Source organism: Rousettus aegyptiacus, unplaced genomic scaffold (genome assembly GCF_014176215.1).
Source record: "Rousettus aegyptiacus isolate mRouAeg1 unplaced genomic scaffold, mRouAeg1.p scaffold_m13_p_9, whole genome shotgun sequence".
NCBI lineage: Eukaryota > Metazoa > Chordata > Mammalia > Chiroptera > Pteropodidae > Rousettus > Rousettus aegyptiacus.
The window spans coordinates 6,666,728-6,682,077 of NW_023416312.1; the positions used below are offsets into that span (position 1 = coordinate 6,666,728).

The 15,350-nt window shown below is 35.7% G+C and overlaps 1 protein-coding gene and 1 pseudogene across 3 annotated transcripts in view; one reads left to right on the forward strand and one right to left on the reverse strand.

The window, feature by feature from the left end:
* The window catches only part of PPEF1 (protein phosphatase with EF-hand domain 1), a 107,007-nt gene that overhangs the window by 41,161 nt on the left and 50,496 nt on the right, over nt 1–15,350 (forward strand). For all 3 annotated transcript variants that reach the window (XM_036227194.1, XM_036227195.1, XM_036227196.1), the window contains 3 exons: nt 2,966–3,093; nt 5,833–5,893; nt 13,640–13,800. In XM_036227194.1, the coding sequence (XP_036083087.1) occupies nt 2,966–3,093; nt 5,833–5,893; nt 13,640–13,800 (350 nt within the window). The remainder of the gene's footprint in view (nt 1–2,965; nt 3,094–5,832; nt 5,894–13,639; nt 13,801–15,350) is intronic.
* LOC118608283 lies at nt 14,934–15,051 on the reverse strand (annotated as a pseudogene).

Sequence of the window (15,350 nt, forward strand, 5' to 3'; positions counted from 1 at the left end):
TTTGCAAGTGCTGGGTAAACTGCAAACTGGGTTCGATGGCTGCCAGGAGAAACTGCTGTGGGGATGAAGAGCAATTGCTAGGTTGCACTAACAGGAACAGGAAGCAGACAGGAAGGAGTATCTCCCCTGTTTCTCCTTCAGCCTCTCCATTTCCTTCTACTGCCCCTATTGGCAGAGCCAAACATGGAGCAATTGGCAAAGTGCAGAAGTGGCTAGCAGAGTCCCAGCCTCAGCACCAGTAAGCTGACTAGAGAAGCGCAGGGTGAGAACTGACACATGAAAGCTTAGTAAGTAGCATCTGTGCTCAGATGTAGGGGCTCAGGTACAGGAATGTAAACATGATGGTGAATTTTCAAGTATGGGAGGGGTCAGGGTTGGGGTCTGCTCAGCTTACTGATTGGAGTAGAAGAGGAAGTGCAAGAGATAAGGAACTGTGTACCTTCCAAAGTACAGTACCCACACCCACTAGTAAAAGGTAGCCCATGAATGTATCATGTGTTTACCAAATGAAACAGCAACTCCTCCCCTGGGGCATGGGCTGGGGTCCACAGCAAGGGACCTGACAGAAGCAAGGCAGAGATGGGAGAGGGGGCTTAGAAGACCTGTTTGTCCTTGCGGGGGAGGAGTAGAAGCAGTAGTATATGTAATGTGTCTAGGTTAGTGCCAGGCACATAGTAGGCACTCAATAAATGGTGGCTATAATTCAAAGGAAGGAAAGGTACAAATAGATTAGAGAATGAAGTTACTGGCTGTAGTGGGAAGAGGCCAGGGTTTGGACTCAGAAAACCTGAGTCTGTACTAGGTGAGTGACTTTGAGCAAGTTCTTTGCCTCTCTAAATCTGAAGTTTTCTTCTGTATTGCATGGAGATGACAATATTTGTGAGACTAAATGTCTTATAGTAGACCCTTAACATATGGTAGCTATTTTGTACAATTATCAATTATAGAAATAATAAGCTTGATTATTATTATTGGTGTTGCTAATACTAAATAGAAGAGACTTTATTTATTCCATGACATCACTGTGCAAAGTAGGAAACTGGGGCACAGAAAAAGGTTAAGGACTAGGGCTATGGGGTCAGTGAGACTTGGATTCAATTCCTTGCTGTCTATTTCCACTTACTAAGTGATCTTAAGTAAGTTAGTGTCTCTCAGCTTCACAGCGTGGTGAGGACCGCAGGAAGGATCCACTGCCTGGCCCTCAGCAAGTGCTCTGTAAATAGCACTGGAACATTGTGCTTAGTGAACAGAGAACCCCAGGGTGAGGGTTGGTTGGACATAACAGTGACTGTCCCACAGAACAGACCTTTCAGGTGACCCTGGGCTCTCCATAATGGTACGATGAGAACACAAAATTGCAGTCATGGTACTACCAATTATTTGCTTTGCGATATTGAACAAGTTACTCTATTTCTTTCTCTCTCTGGTTTCCCCCTATAAATTATGATACTTGACCTTATGTCTATTTCCTGGGGTTTTCTGGAAGCTGAGTAATGAAATGAGAGTCTCTGATACCTGAGAGCCTTGAAGAAGCTTGTAAATAAACACTCTCAGATAACTAGCGTCTACTTGGTGTACCACAGTAATACTAAACCGAGGATGCTGGGACTGGAGGCTGGATTCTTGCTATCAGAACCAAAATTGTTCCTGTTAATAGTCAACTCTTAATTTTTATGTGCTAAATGTGAAAAATTATAGTATGAATAAAAGGAGCCAGCTGGTGTTGATTGCTCTTCACTTTTAAATTTGAGGAAGGCACAAGAGCCTATATTTTAAATCTCATTATCTCTCACCTGTGAAGCTATAGGATGGTGCAAAAGCTCCAGCCCCAGATGAGTCAGTGTATCTGAATAGTCCACAAACAAGACAATACTTTTAACCACAATGGCCATTTATTTAACATAAATGCTTTATACCAGGCATTGGGTTAAACTTTCACCTGTAGTATCTCAGTTTGTCCTCATAGTAACTCTATGAAGAAGGGAGATAGGTTCATTTATCCATCTGTCTCTTATCAATTGAACCTTAGCTGTTGAAGGTGAAGTGAATTATACTTCTCAATTCATTGCACATTGTCACCATTGGTCTGTGCAAAACCTTTTTATATGTTAATTATTTGCTTCTTTACTTTTATTCGTGTATCTGATGCTCATTCACCCTCCTCCATAAATAACCAATTTATTAGGTTTAGTGTGTATCTTTTCCTTTGTGTATATTCTTATGAAATGTATATGGTGGTTTTGTGTATGTGTATTTTAAATTTATATAAAATGGTATCATATTTCGTTCTGTCTCTAACTTTTTAACGACTGTTTTAACTGAAGCACAATTTTTAAAAATCCATTCACGTCGCTATGGGTTTATTTAATCTCTTGTTTCCAATCGTGGCTTTATACTCCATGGTGTTCACCCAGTGCAGTGCTACTTTCTCTTTCCTAGTTGTGGACAGCCAGGCTGTTTTGGTGTCAGAATTTCTACTGCCACAAAGAAGCATTGTATTGCTGTATGGTTTTTTTTTGTGGACTGTGAGAGAATTGCTTTGGGATATAAAGTCAAGAATGGAATTGCTTCTTCATAGGGCATAGGTAGCTTTCATGTGCCTAAGTAGTGGCTGAGGTAGGTGCTATTTTTATCCCCATTTTACAGATGAAGGAACTGGGCTTTGGGAGTTTTAATAACTTACCCAAAGTTGCATAGTAAGTAACCAACAGAGCTGGAATTCAAATTCAGGTGGTCTCGCTCTAAAAATTCTACTCTTCATGTCTCTGCTATCATTTTTCTCTGAGTATTTGACACTTGAGGACATTTTTAAAAAACATGAAGGTAAGCCTTATTGTTTGTAGTTTTTATGTTCTTAGAACTGAGGAATCCAGGCGGACCGATATTTTTTTCTGACACGCCTACTCCCCACCATAGCTGCATAGTAACTGTTTTTCTCTTACTTTCATATCCTGTGGGTCTGCAGTCCTAAGAGCTGCACTGATCATCCAGAACTGGTACCGAGGTTACAGAGCTCGTCTGAAGACCAGACAACGCTATGCCCTCACCATCTTCCAGTCCATCGAATATGCCGATGAACAAGGCCAATTGCAGGTATGTTTTGCAAGCTTGTCTCTCTTTTTTTTTTTTTTTTGGTAAAATGCTTCTCTTTACCCCTTGTTATTGAAAGAGTAACAGTTTGAGTTATTCTTTGACTCAAACTATGTCAGTTTGGGTCCATTTTAAGCTGAGGAAATTTTGTGAAAGGCTTTAATAGATATAGTGACACTTTCTTGAAGCTAGCTATTGAGAGAGAGATATGATTTGCAATGAAAATGGTGTCTTTTAGTTCTAAAGTTCACATTTTTAAGAAGGCTGCCAGATGTCGAGTTAACTAATAAAAATTGTCTTATTCTGTTTTGGGGTATGTGTCTCAGTGCCCCTAAAAGAATTAAAGGAAGTAAACTTGTTACTTTATGAAGGTGAAAACACATTAAGGAGTCAAAAAATGGAAGAATTTTCCGGGAACAAACTTACGAAAGTTCTAGAAGAAAATGTAGATGGGCAAGGAAGGCCCCTTTTAAGCTTGCTAAAATGATATATAAATCCAGCTATAATGCTTGATAAAAAAGTACTTTTTAACAATAAAAGGATCTTAGATCTCCAATCTAACTTTTAATGAAAGAAATTAACCTGTAGAACAAAATGTAGAGTTTTATGCCAAATACGTGAAAGGAAATTAAACATACAGCAAAAGTCTAGGAAAAATATACACTATTTCTTCTTGGCCTTTTGGCTAAGATCAAGTGTAAAAGATGTACAGTAAAGTGTTTACGGTGGTTATTTCTGGGGACAGGAGTGATATTGATGGGTAGAAGTAAGTGGGAGAGGAATTCTCATTTTCATTCTGCATCATTTATAGTTTTCAACAATCATATTTATCTGTAAATTTATTATATAATCTTTCAAAATAATTGATAAACTTTCAAAAAGAATTAAAGGAATTGCTGGATTTATTCTTGGCAGCTGTAAAAATGATATCCTATGATTCAGATTCTCCCTTTGCTTTGATTAGGGGCTCACAGAGCAGGCTGTCCTTTTAAGCACTGTAGAATATAGTGACGAAGATAAGGGCATAGTGAGCTCTCAAATTGATATGCTTTATATACATACATTCCATTATTAGTACATTTTTTTAACATTGACTCTTTTAAAATAACAGATTTCTTAAGATACAGTTCACCCATTTAAAGTGTAAAGTTTAATGACCTTTAGTACATTCTCAAAGTTCTAACCATCACCATAATAAAGTTTAGAACATTTTTTCACCTTTCTGCTGCACCCTCCCGCCCCCCAAAAACACCCCAAACCTCTATATTCATTAGCATTCACTCCCCAGCCACAGCCCCTGGTAACCACTAATTTGTTTTTTGTCTTTATGGATTTGCCTTTTCTAGTCATTTCAGATAAATGGAACCACACAACATGCGATCTTTTTGTGTCTAACTTATTTCACTGAGCATAATATCTTCAGGCTTCATCCATGTTGTAGCATGGATCAGCACTTCATTTCTTTTTATTGCTGAATAATATTCCATTGTATGGATATACCATAATTTGTTTATTCATTCCTCAGTGGATAGACCATTTCAATTGTTTCCACTTTTTGGAAAATAATGTAAATAATGCTGCTATGAATATTTGTGTGCAAGTTTTTATTTGAAAATATGTGGTCAACTCTCTTGGATATAAGCTTAGAAGTAGAATTCTTTGATCATCTGGTAACTCTGTGTTTAACTTTTTGAATAATTGCTAAATTGTTTTCCAAAGCAGCGACACATTTTACATTCTCACCAGCAGTGTATGAGGGCTTCCATTTTGCCACATTTTTGCTGACACTTGCTATTATCTGTCTTTTTGATTATAGCCATCCTAGTGTGTGTGAAGTGGTTTCTATCAACTCTTAATTGATAAACCTATCAACAGGATTAAAATAATTAATTTTTATATTTGTATGGAAAATCTTCCTTCTTTCAATTCCCAGACCTACTCCCAGAATGTAAAGGTTGCTTAGTATTCATGGAATACTAATACTCTTCATGGAAGGCAGGGCTCGGAGAAGAAGTTATTTGTGCTGTATAAATGCATGTCTTAGCAGATAATTGGTTGGCATAGAGGCAGCGTCTAGATAATGGTTGGAATGCTGGTGGATTTCCATCTTTCCTTCCCTCCTCCCTTCTTCCTTATTTCATTTTATAAATATATTTGACATTTAAGAGTATTCCTTACCTCGTAATCTCACTACCAAAAAAGGAAAAGAAGAAATCTTAATGAGCAAAATGTAGTAGCTGTCTTAGGTTGGTGTCCTAGAAGCAGAATCTGAGACAGAGATACTGATACAAGTGATTTCCTGAGAGAGTGTTTTCAGGAAAAACCTCTTTGGGAGTGAGGAAAGCCAGATAGAACAGGAGAAGAAACTAGGCAAAAATATGGGTTCTAGAGAAGTCTGACCTTAGGCTGGTCCCATTGGGAGTTCTGAAGAGTGAAATGCATCACAGAGTTCATCCCACCCAGTGGCAAGGGAGGTGGGAGGCTGGGCTGTAGTGCCCTTTCTACAGTCGTCATTTTCTATGGGCAGCCCCCCAGGAGCGGAGATATATGGTATCCTATGCCACTCTAGGGTAGGTGCCACCCATCTGCCAAGGGTAATCCTTGGGAGGAGGGGAATGGATAGAGGCAAGACCCATTAGCATCTACAGCAGCTGGGAGATGAGTAAAGGGGAACGCCAGCAGTGTTTGCCATCGTAGCTATTGGGGTTCATTAATTGATTAATGTATTTTTATTTTGTCCAGCTGTCAAATTTCTTTACTTTCATGTTGGAAAACTACTCACATATACATGAGAGAGACCCAGGTAAGTAAAACTTTAATCTTTTGAAAAGATGTCATTAAATATTGAATTGTCCGTATTAAGTGATATGAACTCTGAAGATGGGAGAACAGTAAGCAATTTAAAAGGTATGCAAATCGGTCTTGTCTATGTGACACCAAACTGGTGAAATCACTTCATCTGGCTTTTTTCTTCCTTGATTGGTGTCAACTAAATTGACCATTTAATTTTTTTCACTTTCAACAAGCTGAATTAGATTTCATTCAACATTAATTTGTCGAATGCCTTCTCTGAACCACAATCTATTGATATACGATATAGCAGCTTAGTAAGGAGGATTTTATTTTTTATCTATGAAATTTTTGTGCTGAGAGGACAACACATCTTGAGTATTTCATGAAACAGATCTGGGGGAAAATGATGGATTATACACAGTTAGCCCCATTGCATTTCTGTTTTCTGTGTAGCTATCTGTCTGTCTGTCTATTTACCAATCATTTATGTAGTCATTCCGAAGTGACTAAATAAATCATTTCAGAGACAGGCAATATAGGTGTGGTTCAAAAATGATTTATATTATAGTTATTCACAAGGTATGTATTTCTCCTGCAAATTAAGGCCTGTTTGTTTTTATCTTTAAGGTAAATGCTAGAGTTTAAAACTTTTTTCTTTAATTTGGCCCAACCATTTTTTTTTGCTCTAATTAAAAATGTTTATGGCATCTAAGAGTGTATTTTAAATAATCTAGCGAGCACTGTTCAAAGTGGCTAAAGAATGGTATTTTAATGGTATGCTTTGAGCTAAGTATATATGTATGAAACTAATTAAAGCATTTAATGATTGATGGAAGCTTCTTTGAATGGTGGAGTAGCCAAACCTGAGGTGTGGGGAGTGGGCGGAAGTGGGTATTTTGCCATTTTCTCTCTTTTAGATAATTGCAATTTGAAGACAGTTGTTTGTGCTTCATGTTCTTTGGCAAAAATATTTCTGAAAGATAATAATGATGAAATGAAACAGTACTCTTTCTGCTAATGACCTAATATTTCAATAAGGCTGTGTATCAGAATCGTTTATGGCGATGCTGAGCCACAGATGGCTGGGTTACAACCCAGAGAGAGTTACTCAGGCTCTGTATTTATTTAAAATCTGCATTTTAAAAATTCTGTAGCTGATTTAAAAATACTAATTTTTTTTTTATCGAAGAAGGGGAGAGTAGTTTAATCTTATGTAAACTTTACAGAAAAGTCCACAAATCATATGACTCAATATATGTTCTCAAATTAAACATATCCTTGCAGCATGCACTTAAAATAAGATATCAAACATTATGAGAGTGACATAAAGTCCCTGTCCCCCTCTAATCACTATCCAGCTCCATCATCACTACTTTCCTGACCTCTACATCTTAGGTCAGTTTTGCTTGTTTTTGAACTTCTCTGTACAAATGTAAACATAGAGAGTTGAGTCCGGCTTCTTTTATTCAACATAATATTTGTAAGAATCGTCCATATTGTTGCAATTTGGTCATTCTTGTTGCTGAATAATACCATTTTATGAATATACCAAAATTTATCCATTCTATTGTCTATGGACATTTAGGTTGTTTTCAGTTTTGGTAATTTAAATGGTACTGCTATGCATATTCTTGTACATGTCCTTTGTGGTGAACATAAGTATCCTTTTCTTTTGCTACTGATGCATAACAAACCACCTTAAAATTTAGTGGCTTGAAAAATCTTCATTCAGGAATGTCTATTAAGATTATGAAATGGGTGTAAGACTTTTGGTAGGGGAAGAAAGTGGGTACAACTAAATGGATCTTTTGTGGCCCTATGATCTATCCTTTCCTTGAAAGTTTCTGAAGAAAAAGTGGAAAGATCATTTTGTTGCTTTCCTCCATTCTTGTTTTTAAAAGAATAAGTCCCAAGCCCTACAAATGGCTTATATTGAACTTTCATATTTGAATTAAAGATTGTTGAACATGAAAAAAAAAATTTAATGGCTTTAAAACAGCAGCTATTGTATTGCTTGTGATTCTGTGAGTCAGGCATTTGAACAGAGCTCAGTGGGAATGACTTATCTTTGTTTCACATGGTATCAGTTAGGCACAATCAACATACCTAGGTAGGACAGGGAGGTACAAATGGTTTTACTTACATGTCTGAGACTTTGTTGTTAGCTATGAGATAGGGCACCTTAATTCTCCTCACGCACCCTCTCTGTCCAATAGGATATCCTGGACTTCTTTATAGGGCAGTTGGATCCTAAGAGGGCAAAGGCAGACACTGTAAGGACTCTTAAGGTCTATGTTCTGAAACTCACACAAAATCAGTTCTGTCATATTCTATGGGTCAAAGCAAATCACAAGGCCAACTGCACATTCAAAGGGATAAGGAAAGATCTATCTCTTTGAGGGAGCAGCAGCAGCATTATATTGTGAAGGGATTTGGATACAGGAGGCATATTTCATTGGGGGCCATTATTATAAAGGTGTACCACAATCCAGTAAGTTTTAGGTTATAAGGCATGCATATGTTCAGCTTTATTAGATACTGACAGTCTTACAGAATTGTTGTTCCAAGTTATATTGCCACTGGTATATGAGAGTTCCATTTGTTCCATATCCTCACCACTACTTGAAATTGTCTGTCCTTTTCATTTTAGCCAGTCGGCAAGTATGTAGTGGTTATCACATTTCTGCTTTAATTTGCATTTCTCTGGTGACCAGTGAAGTTGCTCACTTTTTGTATGTTTACTAATCATGTGCACATCCTGTTTGGTGAGGTATCTGTTCATGTCTTTTGCCTATCTTTCTATTGGGTTGTCTGCCTTTTTCTTACCAATTTGTAGGTGTTCTCTAAGCAGTTTAGATATAATATAAATCTATGTTAGATAAATATATTGCAAATATCTTCTAGTCTTTGGCATTTATCCCCACAATCTTTACATGGTATCTTTTGATGAACAGATATTCTTGATTTCAGTGTAGTACAGCTTTTATGGTTAGTGCTTTCTGTGTCTTATTTAAGAAATCTTTACACACACATACACATACACATACATACACATTCATACATATGTACATACACACATACACTTTTTTGCACAAAAAATGAATACAGGATAAACCAGAAACGAATGACATTGTTTACCTACTACAAGGGATGAGAGGTTGGGTGAGAGCAGGGTAGAAAGAATAGGAGAAGGAGGATTGGGTAGAAGCAATAGGGGGAAAGTGACTCTTCTCTGAGTATACCTTTTTGTAGTTCTGACTCTTACAACCATGGTGATGTTTCATATCCTTAAGAAAAAAATTAATTAAAAGCAGGGAGGGAGGAAAGGAGGGAGAGAGAGAATTTCCAAAATAGAATGGTCACTGTGACGAATGAACTTAACTGTATTACAAATAATAACCTACTCACCTGAAGGAGATGAGGAAGAAAAAAACTAACCTAAGTAACATTGGAAAATAACATTTTAACCATAATATGCCTTGACGAGGTTTCATTTTTATTTATATTTATCGTACATGGGGTTCACTGAGTTTCTTGATATCTAAGTTGATATTTTTTGTCAGATTTAGAAATTTTTTATTCATTAATTATTTAAAATCTTTCTTTTTACGTCTATCTTTTTCTTCGTGACTTCTGCTTTTAAACTTAGAAGGCCCTGAAATATTTAAAAGGTGATTGCTACACCTCTTTTCTAGATTTTTTTTTATGGTTCAACTTTAAAAAATTTCAGTGCTTCATAAAATTTGGATTTTTTAAATATTAAACTGAAAAAGGAAATTTCGATGCTCAGTGGTTGAGATCAATTAAAAGATACAACTACAAATAACATTTCCAAAATTTACTGCAACATTTATTTCATAGTTTATCTTTTTACCATGAGTTGTAGTACATACTTCATAATATGTTCATTTGAATATGTGTAATAGGGCTTATTTCTGGGTTTCTTATTTTCTTAGGCAGCTCTCGATTATAGAATTCTAGAATCATATTGATTTAATAATTGTATGTAGCAGAAAAAGAAATTTACAGATTATTTCTATAGGTTGATTTCATTTAAAATGTTTTCCAGTTTTATTGAAAAGTAATTGGCATAACATTGCATAAGTTTAACATGTACGATGTAATGATTTCATGTATATATATGTTGAGAAATAATTACCACTGTCAGATTAGTTAACACATTCACCACTTCACATATTTAGAATTTTTGTGTGTGCATGGTGAGAACTTTAAAAAGATATTCTCTTAGTAACTTGGAAATACACTCTAGAGTATTGTTAACTAGAGTCACCATGCTGTACATTACTGTAGGTCTCTGATGACCCTCTTTGGTGAAAGGTTCTAGACAACCTCCACCTTAGACCTGTTTGACAGAAGTGCTGTGATCCCTAAACAAGGTATATTTAGGGACCAGAAGGTCACTTAGTGTTTTCAGATATCAAAGCCAGATCAATGGTTTTAACTCTGAGGGACAGAGTATGTCGAGGTATTCTAGGTGTATTATAAGTGAGAGTTGACCCAGAAGCAGTTCTTTTCTGTGTCCTACTACTTTAGTTGCTCAAAACCAATTCATAGGACTTGATGGGGAGACTCTACACGTCCGTTCCCCACTCTGCTTTTTCACATTCTCCTCCTCCTACAGGTAGAAAGCCAAAGCTGCCTTACGTAGCAATAGGTTTAAACAGAAACTGGTAAAAGTGGGGAGCGGGACGGAGTGCATGGAAGTGTTGTTTTGACTTTTCGTTTTGCTTCCCAGATTAGCAAAATATCCTATCAGATCAGATATGTTATAATTTTTGTTGCTATTGTGAATAGGATATTTTCCCCATTATGTCTTCCCAATGATTATTGGTGGTATTTAGTAAAGCTTTTGATTTATATCTATTTATTTTGTATTGTGCTACTATCAAATAATAACATTAATGAAATTATTAGTATTGCTGATATTTATTAAATGTTTGTTCTATGCCATTTCTTTAAGTGCTTACATATGTCATTTCATTGTCTTCATGACGAACCAGTAAGATTAGTAGTATTATCATACCCTTTTTGTGGATGAGACTACTGCTACTTAGAAGGTAACCTCCTAAAATTATTCATCCCATCCATGGTGAAGCTGTGATTCAAACCAGTGTGATTAACCTCTGTATTATTTTAATTCTCCTATCAATTCCAGGAGTTTTTCAACTGATTTTCTTGAGTTTAGATATTTAATCACGAGTAATTTTATTTTTAATATTTTTCTCTCCAGTAGTCACTGCTCTTATTTTGGCTTCATGTTTTATTGCTTTGGCTGGAGATAGCAGAACAATGTTAAAATGAAACAGTGAAAGTAGGCATCCTTGTTTTGTTAATGATTTAGTAAAAAAAAAAACATTATCGTTGATTTAAATTTGTAAGATTATGTTAAGGAGGTATCCTTCCATTCCTAATTTTCTGAGTTTTTTAAAAAATCAGGAGCAGGTTGTTAAATTTTATGAAATGTCATTTTGGCATCTATTAAGTTCATTATATGGACACCAATGGTTTTAATCTAGATTCATAATTGAGAAATGGAATCACTTTAAATGCGGTTCAATTGGTGCTTTTATTTCTCCAGCAATATCTGGAGCTTGCTTTCAAAATGGCATGTGGGTGGTAGAGGCAGAGATTGTGTTTTTTTTTCAAATTATGGGCTTTAAATTTTTCCCTGTCCAGATTTTCAGTCTTTACTGGGTAAAAGAAGAGATTGTGTGTAGGGGGCATTTTTGAGGTATTTTCTTTAGAACAGCTTGTGAAGGTACCATTTGGTTATAATTCAAATTTTTTTTATATTTAATTAGTTTAGATTCATGTTGACAGACTTGTAAAACAAACAAGTAAGGATTAATTCTAATTACATGTTACACACACAAATCTTCATATATTGCTGGCATTCATTAAACTATTATTAGTTATAATGTTTATAGCCCAAAAAGACATGTTAAAGCTTTTAATTGTTTTCATACATGATGCATATTAGTTACACATTAGGAAGAGAATCTATGTTATTATTTTTTTAATGTGGCTAAAAACCAGCAAGAGGAATATGATTTGATATTTACAGATATTTCATACTGAGTAGTTTTGACCAAGAATTGGTTTAGGGAAATGGTGCTTTTTCATATATGTGTCACTGAACTTATAAGGAATGAGGGTCTTCAAATGTATGGAAGAAAGGGCCAGACTGAGTTTGTTTTTATTTTTTTAAGAAGAAAAACAATATTTTAATTTCGTTCTTAAACAACAAGATGAGTTTTAATAACCGGAACTTGATATGTCGGTTAGCTAATGTGGTGTGATCATTAAGATAGTTAAATAGGCTTTACTGTCTGCATAATGAATCTGAGATAAAATTTCCCACGATGCTCTATATTTCTAATTTTCAAACATAAAATGAAATAATTAAGTTATTCTCAAATCTCAAACCGAATCCAAATGAGAAAAATAACCTCTGCTGGATCCCATTGAAGACAGAAATTATTACTTCTAAATCCAACTTCTTATAAAACATCATTAACTACCACTGAAAAAATATTGGGTACATGGTAATTTAAAAAGCATTTTTAAACTGCCAAATATTATGGCTTAGAAACAAAAATGTGAAGTTTAGTTCTTAACTGTAATCCCTCAGCATAAAGTGAATCATGAAAAAAAAATGTATTCTGTCTACATCTGTTAACAAAATACCTTCCAAAGATGTCCATTCTATTATTCAAAAAGATAGAAACTGCTTGCAGACTCTGATTAATAGCCTTCGTAGCAACTCAGTGCTAAAGAGTTGAAGAATGTCATTGTCCTCTGTATTAGTTGTCTGTTATTGTAATAATACCATGTGTTAAACAACCACAATAGTTCATTGACATGTAATAAACATTTCGTTTTGCTCACAAGTCTACAGATTAGCTGAGTACTTCTGCAGATCCTAGCAGGCTTGATTTGGCAGTTTTTTGAGTCTTGGCTGAAGTTCACTAATGTGCCTGGAGGTCCACTGGCTGGTAGCTGATCTAGGACGACCTTGACTAGGGTGACTCAGCTCTGCTCCACATGGTCTCGGAGGTTTCAGTAAGCTAGCCTGGGCTTTGTGGCAGTGGCACGGTTTCAAAAAAGAGAGCATAGAAGCATGCAAGGCCTCCTTAGGCCTTGGCTCAAGAGAAAGGCCCTTTGGTATTTCTGCCGATAGTTTGTCATCTAACTGTATCTGCTTTATTACCAAGAAGAAAGAAAATCATGTCAGAAAATTTGTTTTTATATGAAGAGGGAAACAAATCAAGTATAACTAAGTAAAATTTGAAGTATTTAACAGGAAAAATTGAACGTTGCAATTTAATTTTCTGTAGATCATGAATAGCAGCAGATACTTGAACCAAATACAATGCATCATTATGTTCTCAATACTATTTGTAAAACTCTGAAATGTAAGAGTGGGAAAACATGTAGAGTTAGAGCTTCAGACATCAAAATACCTTGATTAACCAGTTTTCCTTGTGCTTCTTCTACTACTTCCCACCGCTGAACTCATTGCTTTGGTAAATTGTCCACCCAGGAAGGGATGATGGTGATTTATGTAAATATACCTACTGGTCTCAGAACAAATCATTCTTCATGGTTATATGTGGGATATCTTGGTATTCATAACATTTAGCGCAATGCCTTACATGGGCTAGGCATTCAAGAATGTATTTATTGCATTTAAGTATGGGAATGTTGATTTTTCTCCCCTTTTTGTCTTTTTTAGAATTCGTAAATCGACTGTTTGGCTACGCCCTCCAGGACAAGGGTAGACAGGAATGTGTGGGGCTGGTAGATGTCCCAGACTCCTATACTGGTCCTCGTCTGCAATTTCCTCTCACTTTTACTGACCTTCGTTTACTTATCGAGGCCTTCAAGAGACAACAGGCAAGTGGAAGCAGATACTGCCTTGATTCTTGTACATAACACAAACTCAATGACTGTTGAATGAATGAACAAGAATGCTACAGCAGAAATGCATTTTCCATTAAGTGAGAGCTACTCTCTGCTTTGCTTAACCCGTTAAATAGAAATATTTTCTTCTCTATAGCTTTCAACATTTTCTTTTACTTTTTCTGAGATATAATTGACATACCATAAAATTCACTATTTAAAGTATACAATTCAGTGGTTGTTAGTACATTCACAAGATTGTGCAACCATCACCAATATCTAATTACAGAACATTTTCATCACCCCCAAAAGAATGCCATACCCATTACCATTCTCTCTCCTTTCTCCCTGGTGACCATTATTATACTTTTTGTATCTATGAATTTGTCTATTCTGCTTATTTCATACAGGTGGAATCATATAATATGTGGCTTTTTGAGTCTGTCTTTCATTTAGCATCATGTTTTTAAGGTTCATTCATGTCACACAGCATGTTTCATTGCTCCTTTATTTTTATGGCTAACTAATATTCTCTCGTATGGATATAGTATTTTTGTTTATCAGTTCACCAATGGAGGGACATTTGGATTTTTTCCCTACCTTTTTGCTATTATGCATGTACAAGTTTTTTTATGAAAATGTTTTCAGTTCTCTTGAGTATTATACCTAAGAGTGGAATTGCTGGGTCATATGATTACTTTTTGAGGAACTTCCAAACCATTTCCAACAGCAGCTACACCATTTTACATTCCTCTCAGCAATGCAAAAGGGTTACAATTTCTCCAAATTTTTTGCCAACATTTTTTATTTTCTGTTGTTTAAATTTTTTTATCATAGCCATCTTAGTTGTATGTGAAGTGGTATCTCACTGTGGTTTTGACTTACATTTCCCTAATGACTAAAGATGTCGAGTATCTTTTCATGTTTATTGTCCATTGTACACATTCTTTGGAGAAATGTCTATTCAGGTCTTTTGCCAATTTTAAAGTCAGGTTATTTTTTTATTATCATTATAAAGAATTCTTTATATATTCTGCCTACAAATCCTTTATCAGATATATGATATGCAAATATTTTCTCCCATTCTATAGGTTGTCTTTTCACTTTCTTTTATATATATATTTTTATGCCTACAGCACCTGGTCTTCCTAGGTGGTCTCCCATCCAGGTACTAACTAGGCCCAACCCTGCTTAGCTTCTGAGATCAGACAAGATCGGCACGTTCAGGGCGGGATGGCCATAGACTATCTTTTCACTTTCTTGATGTCCTTTGATTCACAAAAAATTCTAATATTGATGAAGTCCAATTAATTTTTTTCTTTGGTTGCTTATGCTTTCAGTGTCATATCTAAGAATCCACTTCCAAGTCCAGGGTCATGAAGATTTACCCTTATGTTTTCTTTTAAGAATTTTATAGCTTTATCTCTTACATTTGAGCCTATGAGCCATTTTCAGTTAATTTCTATATATAGTAAGGGGTAGGGTCCAACTTCATTCTTTGCATGTGGATATGCAGTTGTCTCAGCACCTTTTGTTGAAGAATC